Raw genomic sequence first — 14,063 nt, forward strand, 5'->3', positions numbered from 1 at the left:
CATTATTAGATATCAATACAATATCAACTTAATTTGATTTTGACTATGTACATTATGTACTTTTATATATTATTAGAAAAAACATTGTAAGAAACAATAAGCCTTTCTAGCATGATAGGGACCAACACTGTTCAAATGAGTTTCTTTCGGCATTTCTTCTCAGCAGTGGCCGTTCCGAAATGCCAGTAGTTTGTAGCTTGTGAGAAATAACTATAGAATATAAAAATGGACGTGAAAAAGTGCCTGTGAAGGTCAAATTTCTGAATAAATTATTTGAATTTTGAATTTGAATAAAATTCAAATACAAAATGTATTACTAAATTATTCTTATTACTTGGACACGTAACAAAATCAAATAAGAAAGAAGAAGAAATACATACAAATATACATACAAAACATATGTTTGTCGCAAGTTGATTTGTAGACGCTTCGCTCGCTCTGTCACAATAAGTGGCTAAACAATTTGTTTCGAATTTTTCCATACCAAATATCTAACCCATCCAAAAATAATAGCATTTTCGATTTTATATTAACTTAGATCCATGCCCTACTGCTCAGTCTTGCCCGGCACGTCGACGTACGTTGACGGATTAACGCAGAACAGCGTAGAAATTGTGTGGAGTTTCAACGTACATACATCAAACCCCATCAATATCAAAACATATAGAAAAAAAAAAACAGAGCACTTCGGAGCTGCAACTTGCTGCGCCGTCGCAAACCGATCGAGTACGGCTCTTAACTGTCTCCCTCCTGTTGCAAACATGTGCCTTAATTTTTTTTTATCGTTTAACTAGCGGCTCGGTCCGGCTTCGCTCGGATAAAACCATAATAAATTATACATCTAGCTATATCTTTATACTGCAAAGTCTTAAAGATCTAAGCGTTCATAGTGACTGACAGATAGCGGGAAGCGACATTGTTGTATACTACCTATGTAGTGAATTGTAGGTTGCATCACTCACCTTTGACGTTAATGTTAACCTGCGGAGAACAACGCAAACTACACCATTTTGTCTAAACGACGGCGGCGCGCAGTTTAACAATTAATGTCAAGGATGTTGGTGCAATCAATTTTCGCTAAATCAAATCAAATTATTTATTTAGAAATAGGCCTTCACAGGCACTCGTTTATTTTCTCATATTCTGAATTAAATAATATTCACCAAAGCTACAAACTACTAGCATTTCGGAGCTATCTATCCTATTATAGTATGGGAGCTTCGTGCTGGATTTGCCGTGAATTAGCAGTGTACCGAGTATGACCTTATCATATGTTTGCTATACAATTACAATTTATTTATAATTAAGCTTGCTTATCGATCGTGTCGTTAGGTCAATAGTAGGTTTACTTAAAATATTTATGTGCAAGAGTACAAGAGTATCTAGGCATGTAGTTCCTGCCCTTGAATATGTCCACTCCATACCCTTCTGACTATGTCGTGTGAGGTGATTAAGGGAACAAAAACAGAGTATATCTTTTCTAAACTAGAAGGTCGAGATTAGCTCTATGGTGGACTTTTGGTTTAGATTGAATAGTGATAGGATGCTAGCCCACAAGAAGAATATTTATTTAGTTTATAGATTTTCCCATGATTAACTTTTACAATCCGCAGAGAAGAACTGGCACATTTATGCTTTGAATTCCTAAAACAGCTCAGAAAACATTTCAAACATAGACCGATTTTCAATAACTTACTGATAAATCCTTATATTCTGATAAATCCCAAAAAAAAGTAACACATGCATATGGCATGGTTTACATAACGGAAAAATACCAAAGTTCATCAAAACAACAATACCATAAAATTGTGTCCGTGGCAAAGTTTATCGATACCCACCACCAAGCAAACAACATAAGATGCTGAATTACGCATGGCTTCTGATATCATTATCATTAATATATAAATACTGGATTATTTACCATATTGGTTATTATACAACAGTCCGCCATAGATTTCTCTCGCATTTTAGCTAAATTATTAAACAAATAAATATAAATAAAAATGGTTCGTCTCACCGCGCAACAGAAGAAGTTTTATCAGGACAATGGATACTTACATTTGAAGAATGTATTCTCCAAACAGGAGTTAGACACAGTCATTGACGAGTATAACAAGTTGTTCAAGAGGAAGAATGAGGAGCAGATAGAAAACTCCTGGGTAGGGAGCAATGAGACCAACAGAATCAACAACACTCCATTCACGGTACATACCTTTTTGTATTTGTTTAGTGTATGTCGTGCGTTGCTCAACTTTTTAAATTGTTTTATCACTAGCTCTCGCCCGCGTTAATTGTCCGGGATGAAAGGTACCCTTGGTCCTTCTCCATACTTCAAACTATAAAGTATGGAAAATTTTACGACTTAGTGGAAACGTGATTGATTTTTGTAATCATTAAATTACATTTTATTGTTTTTCTAGAGGTGTATAAATTTTCCATATAAAAAATAATCGTAACTATATTATAAATGCGAAAATAAGTTTGTTACCTCTTCACGCTCTATACTGTACTGGAGTAATCTTCTTGAAATTTTGCATACATGTAGTTTGAAGTGTGGAGAACAACATAGGCTTCGTTACATTTCGGAAAAATAATTTGTTCGCATAGGAAATTTACGCTGCCGACGCCGCGGGCAAAAGCTAGTTTATAATAACTTCTTCTTCTTGACCTTATCCCACTCATGTGGGGTCGGCACAGTATGAAGAATATTACTTCTAGTAACCGTATGGTGTAATTTTAAATAGGTTTTGTAAGATTATTGTCTAATATTCTTCAACGTGTGAAGCCTGTAAGACAGTGATAGTTTTCTTATCAAGTAGATTACCTTATTTGTTACTTTTATTATTTTTTTCGGACGAAAATCCTCGTCTAAGCAATGCTGGTGATAATATTGTGTTCGTTACATCTTTGATATTTTTATAAACAGGTGAAGGGTGTCCACAACCTGCAGTACCACAACGCGATCTTCGGCAAGGTGCTGTACAATGAGAACCTGCTGGACGCGCTGGAGGACATCATGGGCCCCGACATCATGCTGCACCACACCAAGGCGCACTTCAAGCCCCCAGAGAAGGGTGCGGAATACCCCATGCATCAGGTAAGAAGACCATAAGAGTAGAGGGTACAGTATCCCATGTATTGATTATTAGTCTGTACTGTAGTCTCTCTCTCTCTCTCTCTTCTGAGCTTGTTGAGACGTTAAGTGTCAGAAACCAGGGACGGCTGACTTACTATTTCTTTTCTACTTTGCATAGTCATCGGCATTAGTAATCAGACAATTGGCACACATATTCTCCTTGCCATCAAACCACCTCTGTTTTAGCTTTACACCTTCTGGCAGCCCTAAGCAGTCTTTTGTGGTGTCATAGCATCGGAAAACTGTTTTTTTTTACAAACACAAGATAGCATCGTTCCATTCGTTTTTAAAATCATCAGGCTTTAATGGTAAACTTAAAATTCCAGGACTACCATTACTTCCCGTACGAGAAAGACTCCCCAGTGGCAGCGTTCATCAACCTGGACCCGGCGGACTACTCCAACGGCGGGCTGTGCGTCTACCCTGGCTCGCACAAGCTCGGCCCGCAGGAGGACTTCGGAGCTAAGGAGGGAAACTTCCATTGGCTCGACAAGGTAACAATATTTTGTCTATGTTTCAAGTGCCACATCTTGTTACTTGTTATGACGTCGATAGGAAAGCCTAGAATGGGATTGCTAACACTGGTGTCAGATTTTATTCAAGTCGCCTAAAGGCGCGTCAGATCGAGACTTTTACATAAAAAAATATTATGTTAAGTTACATTATCCTTTGTATTACAGAAAAAGTTCCCTGTAGAGAAGGCGACTCCTGTAGTCGCAGAGCGTGGTGACGTCATTATCTTCCACTACTTACTCATCCACGGCAGCCCCCTCAACCGATCCGACCGGCCGCGGAGGATGCTACTCGCTCAGTTCGTCACTCCTGATGATAAACCCATTGGTGAGATTGTCTATTTGAACGTTGACTGGCAATACCGATTGCCGATTCCACCTACTTCGGAGCGAAGAGAGAAATCCGAATAATGCCGGCTTGATGTAGTCTAGGAGGATATGCGTGCCAATGGTCTGACAACCGGGGATGGTGCGCGAAGTGAAGACGAAAATGTAGGAAAGCGAACCCTGCGCTCCGACGCTCAACGGCTGAGGAAGAAACTGGGAAAATACTCAGATAAAGAGATAGAGGTCTGACAACAAAAGAAGCCAAAGACCGTACAAAGCTACACGTACAGCTCCTGGTAGTCACGACCCTCAGCCATAAGGATAAGACTCATTATATATTTATCTTTGCAGGCGTACAGAACATGTTCCCCGGTTTCGGCTGGATGATGCGAGGGACCAACTACTCCAAGGACGCTTCTGTTTCTACGCAATGGACTGATTTATCTGGCCAGAAACTTTATCACAACAGGTAATAAATTGGTAATAAATTAACAAATAATCTCGAACTTAGTTTAGTCGATTTTAATGAAGTACACGACGAATCTTATCAAATCCGATGCGACGCAAATATCGCATTACGCGTGTTTGGACGGTGAAGTAATAAATAACTATTTTTTGTTACTTTCTTCCTCAGGCATGAAGCTAAAGATTTGAACAAAATCAAGTGCCCCTAAATCAAGAGAACTGAGCGACCCATCGACCCAACAAGGCCTTAGATTATGATCGCACGGATATTATGTTTAAGGATTTTATAAATAAATGATTAAAAATGATTTATTATTATAATGAATTTTAATTATGTTTACGAATTACCTTTATAAATTTTGTAATCTTCACTACAGACGTTCTATTCTTTACTACCTTTAGCGTGGCCAACACTGGTCGAACATCGTCTAAATAGCCATTCCGACTCGACAAGATGAAGACCGCCTCACTCATTTATATTATACAATTCTTATTGTGAGTTAATAGAACTAATTTCAACAACTATAAAATATATCATAACAATATGCAGTTCGTATTAGAATAGATAATATTTTCATCTACATTTAAAGTTATGTATTTCTTACAAGATATTAGTATTAATAGCACCTGAGTTGGGTGGTTTCAAATAAAATATTGTGTTATGACAATGCATTTTTAAACCGTGTTGATACATATACAAAGGCTACACAACATAATCTACAAATTACCTTCAAGATATAAGTATATATCAGTATTAGTCATAAAATACTATAAGTACTTCTGCACAAAATGCTATTCGGATCTGAGCTATAAAATAGAAAACGTCTGTTTTAACAGCTGCAATAAACTGAAGTAGCTATATCGTTCAGCCCTCTTAAAAATTTACACTTATACGATCTTTATGCTACTCGAAGTATCTAACTCAATAATAATACTTAACCCTTCTCACTTGTAAATTGTCCGATGGAGCACAGCCCGGTTGTAGACCCGGACAGGAAATTCAGTTAATCTCGCTTCGAGTTCTATTTGATTTAGTCGTATTATACGTTTGCTTAGGATCGACGTTCGATGATATAGACGGTGCATGATACATAGATGAATATCTGCTTAGTAATAAATTTTGAGAAGTTGTTTAAACAAAACAAAATATATCTTGACAAAAATGCCACTAGTTATATCATCGTCAATTAATTTAAGAATTTTGTTCTTTGTTAGTTATATATGAGGACATACAATTTTAAATGCAGTTAGCCAACAACTAGTAGTATATAATTTATCAAGTCATTTCTGCGTTTTTAACGAGGTTAGCTTTACCAATACCATAAGGAAACAATAGTTCCCTGTAAACAAAGAACTGTATGAAGCTGCATGGAACAGGATTTTACTGCCAAAATCTTGTTATATCCTGTTCTAAAGGGTGGATCACAATAAAATGTATTTATTCGTCTCCTCGTAAACAGAAGTGCTATTTAGAATTTATAACATTGAGCGAATAAAGTTTATCGTTGTAGGACAATGATATACTAACACTGAATGGATATAACTGCCACAGACATTAAAACTTTTTAATTAGAAAAAAAATGTCAGTAATTGGGGCAGTATTCGTAATCACGTTGATATAATGTTTATGTTTATTCACATGGAATTAAGATACGATATAAATAAATTACTTGACCCGACATCGACCGTGACTGGATCAATTTTGAAATGTCACTTGTATTCAACATTAGATACGTTCTCACCGGACTATATAATATTATGCTGGTGGTACTCTATTACAGTTACAGTAGAGTTATTTCTTCATCAAAAATAAATATTTTTATCCTTTAAGTTCTTAATTAAAAATGAAACATTTAATGTATGGGGCCGAGGGTTGTCCCTTGAGGCACTCCGACACTCTTTAGTTAGTACTCAGCCACCTAAAGCACTTAGCTTAAGAGCTTTAAAATACGCTCTCAAACTATTTCCTTTTAGTACTCTACTGACGAAGTTCTTGCCTAATATTTTTATAGTACAGAATTTTAAACAAGGTTCATTGTGTCAAAAGCTTCGAAGAATTACAATGTATTTAAAAATAATTGTTTAAATATTTTATTATGATAAGAATTTATACATTATGTGGGTGTTAATCTTTCAAACCAATCTTTTAAACTATTTGTGATGAAATTTGGGACACAAGTGGAATAGGACCAAATAAAAAAATATTCACCCCGAAATTCCTATGCAAAATAAGGTCTTGCAACGCAGCTAGTAAACATAAATTAATTATGAACAATTTTAACAAAATTTCCATTAATACAAAAGTAAACATAACACTTAACAAACGCTTTGAACAACAAAGTAAGTAGATACAAACAGGTTTTTAAATCCCTAATAACGCTAATCTTCTCTGCAAACAATCGCTCCTACGTAGGCGAATAGTATGTAATAGAAAAATCTCCCGAATACCTCGACGACAGTCTGTACATAAAGCTAGATCTAATAAACTTGGAATACGGGACACGATCGGTAAATTTACTGGAAAAGACTTACCCAAAATAGAAAAAAATCATACATTACAATTCTTACCTACTCATGTTTTAACTTTTTCACAAATAATCCTCATAAAGAATTAAAGGAAACCTACCACATCTAGATATTTTTGTACGTTCACAATAATGTTGTCAAGATGAGCTTAATCGAAGTGAATAATTGCTTTGTAACATTACGTTATTTTCTTCTGAATTTATTATTGAAACGCCATTTATAGAATATAAGGTCTTTGGAAAAGTTTGTGCGCCACATTTTCACCTCCCTGCGGCTTTGAAAGTCGATTGAGAAAGTTAACTAAACATTAAAATAGACCAAATGAGAAAGTAAACTAATCGCTCCGGAGGGGACAAGTTTTTTACGCTAATAAGAGACATTTTACTCATCAAAGTCGAAAAGAAATAATTTGAATTTGATAACAAGTTAATAATAAAATTTTAAAATCAGATTTTTTAATTTAATGTAATTTTCGACAATAATCTCTTCATGGATATGTCAATTGAAAATTTCGGGAATTCGAAGTTCTGTATAGTGATGTGTTGTTAATATAACTTGAAATCTTAAATTTGTATATATTGTAAAGTGCTAACAACTTGCGAAGTGGGGGCTCATGAATATTTAGTTTGTTTGCAATCAATTTCATGGCTTAACCTCGATCTAAGCTAAACTTAATTCTCTAGTTATCAATGCATTCATTAATCATTATTATTCTGCCGTTTCTCTTTTTTTACGATATCGGATAAATGATTCACAGGTCTGACATCCTATATCCCGCTCAATTTGCGAGTCCCGGTGAATGAAATATCAAGGGCACTAGACACGAGATCTGGGGGAATGAATGAACGGATCGAATGGTTAAGCGTGTATACCAAGTTCTTTTGAAATATTGGTTCATAGCTATTAATATATATACGAGTAAAAATTCGCGCCTGTAAAGTTTTTCTAAACAGAATGAATGTTTTGATTTGTATTATAAACTAAAATAGCATAATAATTAAATACTTTTTCATTTCGAAATTGTCACTAAAGTGAGCGCAGATATTATGTAAAATGCATTCAGCCTATGTTTTATACATCACTATAGTTCATTAGTGACGGAATAATAAACTTCCTTCATTCATCTCATAATTACATAACTATGCATCACGAGGCAAATGAAAATTAGCCTTACGTCATGGTGATAAAGTTGAATCTCGCAGTCACTTACCTGGAATGAGAAAAGTTTTGTTAGTAGGCAAGTTAGATGATGTCTCATGTTTGGGACAAGGCACTGGAACAGCAATAAAATATGACTCAGAAACTTGATTGACTTTCTAAAATTATATTTAGGTCCACACTAGCGCGTACGCATGTACAAATGACAAGTAATTATTTGACATTTCTTGGTAGTAAGTGCCATAAAGGTAAAGGTCATGTCAGATGCCTTTAACTTGAATAAAATCTAGAAATAAGATCTTATATGAACTAATAAATGTAAGTTTATTTTGACGAAGAGTGTTTCCGATATTATTTGTGGATGTGACGTAACACGTTACGTATATAAAATAATAATTATTAATGTTTAAATATACTATGAGTTTAAAATATGTATTTCATTTGTAATAATGTACGTATCTATTACGTGCTAGAACCCGGGTATCTGCGTAAGCGGCCCCTCTAATTATCCGGTCCGAGAGCCTGAGTCGAAGCCCTGCATACTCACACAGTAAGTATTCTGGCTAGCTATGCAATGTCGTGATTCATACTCGTATTACTTTTGCGTTGACACAGCGAATTGTAATTAGCACACGCCCCAATTTATAATGATTAATTAGCTTTGATTGGCCGAAATATATGATTGGCTGAATTATATTCGCACGATCTACTCGTATGTAATATATTTTATTTAAAGTGAATCCTAACTTGCAAAGGTGGTAGATCTTTATAGATTGGAGTGTGCGGTTCCCATGGAAGGTGCGAGGTAGTGAGAAAAAAGTGAATTAATAGACAATTTCCATCACCATTTCAGGCTTTAAACCTCAGACCAAGTCGCTGAATTGAAAATCAGTTTCAAGAAGTTGACTAATTGTGCTAATTGAGTACCTCCTCGAAGTCGTGCAGAACTGGGTTAACGCCTGGGTATTCTGTTACGGCTCAGTATACATAAATATACCAGTAGGACTGAAACAGGGACTTGGTACAATGCTTGGCCAGTCCCGCTTCAATTGAACTTGACTGGGCGGGACACGTTTCTTGTATGCGGCCGGAAAGGTGGGCGAAATTGGCTTCCTTCTGGATACTGGACGGCCGCAGAAGACGAGGCAGACCGAAAAGGAGATGGCGGGACGATATCGACAAATTCCTACCGAAACAGCCAGAGTTACAATAGAAAGAGACGAGTGGAAGAAAAGAGGTAGGTCTTTACCCAGCAGTGGGACACAACCCCTACAGGGTACTTGTAGATATAAAATGTTTTGGCCGGGCCGGAGCCCAAGCAAGTCTTGTCTTTTCTAACCTGATTAGGAAGTTTTGAATCGCGAGCGTACTATCGTGGGACTAGACTGTCAGCTTAGTTTATCTGGCTGTAATTTGGGTTCATCTAACTTACTACTTAAAGAACTAAGTGGAAGCCATGCTCCAAACTTAATACTACTAGTTATTCGCCGCGAATTTAGACCTCGTGAGCACAATACATTTTTGATGAGTTTTTACAAAATTGTAAATATTTCAAAAACGACTTAACCGATTTTCATGCCCCACGAACTTAAAAATTCTAATACCTACATACCTTTTAAATTTCATCAAAATCAGACCAACGCAACGGTTCGAAAGTTATCGCGTTACAAACAAACATAAATACAAACAAAAAATGTATTTTTGCCCCAAGTTGACTTGTAGACCTCGCTCCGCTCGTTCGTTAATAAGTGTAAAGTGTGTTTGTTTGTCCTCGTAATTGGCTCTGACTGGTAAATATCTGTAGTAAATGTCTGAGGGCCCACTTCATGAAATTCTATGAAATTATGCTTGAAATTTAGTGAAAATTCCAAAAGAATTGTGAAAATTGGAATTAGATTTTGTGAAAGCGAGTTACGATGTTTTACGAGAGACAGCTCTAGCGCTTTTGGAATGTGCTAATCTATAGTAATTGAAGGTTTCTTCTTAGTCTTCTGCTTATTCGTTCATCGATCTCGCCGTAAATATATTCCCATTTTGATAGCTATCACATTATAGTTGGTAATGACTCCACCGAGCGAGCAATCTCTTCCTGTGGCAAACGCGATTAGCTTGAATGTATGTATACCTAATAAGACGGGCTGAAACTATATGCTAAGTATTAGTTTACTTAGTATAGTTTACTATGCTTTACTTCTTTATTCTTGATGTAACTACAAAATTAAATGAAAAAACTTAAAGTAAACATTGGAAATAGTACTACTATTTGTTTATAGCTTACATCTATCATTAGATTATTGAGTACATTTGACTGACGTCCTAAAATTTTATAGCTAGGTCTGCTAACATTCAAACTGCAGGTGAACAATATACGGTACGTGCATCTAACTTCACCGCAGCCTTTTCTACAACGTCAAAAATAATTTATCTCTCTTTCATGCTCGCTTGATTTCATTTTCATTCGAGGTCGATGATGCCGCGGAGTCCAGGTCCGCAAAACATTCTGTGATATTACAAGCGGCCACTTGTCTGACATCAACCATTCTTGGGTTTCTCATCAATATCTACCAGCTGTCAAGACTTTGTGTCCGTTAATCGTCTCGTACGACATCCACAGGAGGATATAGATTGGTTTTATTCTAGGACGGGACCACACGCGAACCGTTAGATATAACTATTGTTGACTGTACATGCTAACATGTAGTAGGTACTTACTTTAAATGTAAAGAAGGATTACCGTAAATTTAAGTTTCCAGTTAGGTGAACTTTACAAGACAAATAGCGCAAATGTCGCAGCCTGGGTGTGCGCCACAGACTTGATAACGCAGCTAGATCTGGTACCTTCCTGTTGCTTGTTCAGAGAGTTGCTTACGATTTAAATATTTTGACTTATATGGATTGAGAACGACATATTTTTTCTTTAAAAGTAAATAATAAAAATATATAAACACGTAATGTAAGAATGAAATATGCATAAGGTGTCTATCGTGCCACATTGCTATCTATATTTGGTCGAAATGGTTCACTGGTAGAAAATTCCCCATGGCGTTAAGTCTACCATCTATACTATTATTATAAATACAAAAGTATTTATCTGTCTGTCATGGGGTCGAAGATAAAGAAAGGTTTAGGTGTATCCTACTAATATTATAAATGGGAAAGTTTGTGAAGATGTATGTATATATGTTTATTACTGTATCACGCGAAATCTACTGGTTGGATTGTTATGAAATGGGGGGTAGAATATAAACTGGAATAGTATATTACAACACATAGGGTAATTTTTATTCCAAAATTCCCACAGGGGCGAAGCCCTGGGGCACAGCTAGTAATTTGTATAAATATTTAGCTGTATAATAACAAAATCGGTCATAGATCTGAAAATAAAACTTGCCAAGTCTGAGCAACATGTTAAAGTCTGCGCAAAGCGAACACCTGCCACAAATTCGCCACTTCTCGCAATGTGTGCTGTCTCAGTCTGTGTGCTCAGTGAGTGCTCGCGTTTGAGTAGTTCAGCTACTATGCTTCATGCTTATAATGACAGGATGGGTCAAAAAAATTCAATAAAGTGTTTAAAAATTTACGCGGTACTTTATTTGTAATTTCCTTTTATTTCTATATGGAATAAAATAACTTCAAAAATCAGTAAAAGATCATAAAATTTCGACTTAAGCTGATTAGCCAATTCGTATTGGAGAAGTCATTTTTTTTTTTAAACCAACACACTCAACTCAACAAATGAACTAATAAAATTTTTGCAATGTAAAACAATACTCGTACATATTTTAACAATGTATTATTTTATAAAAAAAAGAAGCAACAAATAAACGAATATTCGGTCGCTTTAAAATTGACTGATATATATTATTTGTTATTTTTTATGCAATAAAGTATTTTGTATTGTATAAAGACGGCTTAAGAAGTGAATTGAGATTAAAATACCGTCGCCATAGTTTCAAGAGTCTTTCTTTATTTCGAGTGTGTTACTTGCTACCACTGGTGTCTGACGATATGATATTTACGTGCCTACTGACAAGTAATCGCATATACACACCAGTGAACTTAAACTGACAACCAGTGCGCAGGTTTTCTTCTTGTGTTATCCTTCTTGGGAAGCAAGTGGTGGTCGATGAAAACGGTTATACAATATTCAGATTGGTATACAAACTCATATGACATGAGTGAGATTGGAACCTGGACCTAGATCACGGCCGTCTTTAACCGCTACTACCGTTTCAAGAGCTAGTTTTAAGAGCACACCACAGTTTTAAGAGTAATAGACGTGAATGGTCCACTTACTGACCAAGCATGACGGATTGGGTTCCTCCGAATGGCAAAAGGCTGCCGGTGGTCCACGGCTGCGCTGGAGTGACCAACTGAATAAGTTAGACAAAGGATGGCGCTATAGCGCTAAACCGAGCGTCGCGGAAACAAGAGAGACCATTTGCCCAACACTGGGCCATAAATGGCTATTAAATACTAGCCCACTAATTTTCCCCAAGACGAGAGCCATGTGCAAATTGGCTCAGCAACGCGGCCAAGGATCTTAGTCCCAGACTGTGATTACTGAACTAATGACCGCTACATGCGCGCCGGGAAATTAATATGTATTTGTACGGTAAACATCACTTTCGTTTTAGATGTCATTTGCGGCTGTGACGCCCCGAAACCAAGATTGGATTTGGCTGTGATTTTAGGACCGGCCGCCTGCCTGACGTCAAGCCTCTTTGGCAACCAACCGACTAACTAACCCAGCAATCAACTTTTTTTGCCTATGTTGGTAGGCAACAACAGTATTCCCTTATATGTATTTATATAACCTTGACAGCTGTCAAGGCCCTTAATTGCCTTATACTTAATAGTAATATTAAGCATTGCCTTATACGGGTGGCTATGCAGTGGTCCTATTTTAGGGCGGGACCCGTGTGGTCCCAAATCAGTTTTATTTTATTAATGTCCAATTACTTACCTATCAGTCTAACACATAACAATTTAAAAATTCCCAATTTTGATACTCGTAACTAAGCACAATTTTATGAGAAACTCCGTAACCGTTTAAAATAAAATTAACACAAAATGTTCCTTCTATTTTGCACAGGTATGCATTTTATTTTCAGATCAAAGAATCTCCATAATATCGGCGTTAATGAAGATGAATTGAGCCTTCCGAAAATAATTCGCAAACAGAATGAGCCTTTTTCGAAAATGTCCGATTGGACCACTCAGATGTTCTTAGAGATGACTCAGGTATAAAAAGCCCTGATAACTAAAAACAAAGACGTTATTCACAAAGGTAAAGTAACGTACCTAAGGTATTCGACCGGTCTACCAGAAAACTATAGTCGAAACTTCGAAATTTTAAGGTTTTCACAGCCACTTACATCTATAGAAAATACGCTTCTATTTGAGAGAGAAAAAGCGTAAAGATTTCAAAAATAGATTTTTTTTATTTAATTTAAAATGATATAAGTCATTTGTTGACGTCAAAAATGTACTTAAAACTAAGTCGCCGACTGCCCACTTCCAAAGATTAGGTGATTAATTTGAATAGTTTTTGACTTGAGTAGATTGTGTGGTTAAAAGGCCAGGCATTTTCCCACAGGTCTCAGGTCAAACCCCAATCGAGGGCTCATCAATATGCCATAGATTATTATGTGCTGACAAATTATTCAGCCGTCAGAATAAATTTGCATTTTTGAAAGGACGATTAAAAGCTCCGTCGATTTGGTGCGACTGTCCTAACTACTTGTTATTCCTATCATCGAACTAATTGGGACTTAGAATGTACTTTTTATATTTAGTCTGTCGTACATACTGTCGTTTCGATCTTTCTAGAACAGGACAAAGATCGCCACATCAAATTTAGAGTTAAATGATATCATTTAACTCTAAATTTGATGTGGTTGGTTATAGTGTGGTTATGTTGTGGTTGGTAGTGATTA

At 36.3% G+C, this 14,063-nt stretch overlaps 2 protein-coding genes across 2 annotated transcripts in view; one reads left to right on the plus strand and one right to left on the minus strand.

Annotated features, from left to right (window-relative positions):
* The window catches only part of LOC128679593 (uncharacterized protein), a 243,131-nt gene that overhangs the window by 195,119 nt on the left and 33,949 nt on the right, over positions 1-14,063 (minus strand). The window lies entirely within an intron of this gene.
* On the plus strand, positions 1,934-4,761 carry LOC128679595 (phytanoyl-CoA dioxygenase, peroxisomal-like). The gene is made up of 6 exons (XM_053761949.2): positions 1,934-2,204; positions 2,927-3,097; positions 3,463-3,630; positions 3,817-3,976; positions 4,327-4,444; positions 4,610-4,761. Exons 1-6 carry the CDS (start codon positions 2,004-2,006, stop codon positions 4,647-4,649), a joined length of 858 nt encoding a protein of 285 aa, XP_053617924.1. The 5' UTR covers positions 1,934-2,003; the 3' UTR covers positions 4,650-4,761.

This window comes from Plodia interpunctella, chromosome 22 (genome assembly GCF_027563975.2).
Source record: "Plodia interpunctella isolate USDA-ARS_2022_Savannah chromosome 22, ilPloInte3.2, whole genome shotgun sequence".
Taxonomy (NCBI): Eukaryota; Metazoa; Arthropoda; class Insecta; order Lepidoptera; family Pyralidae; genus Plodia; species Plodia interpunctella.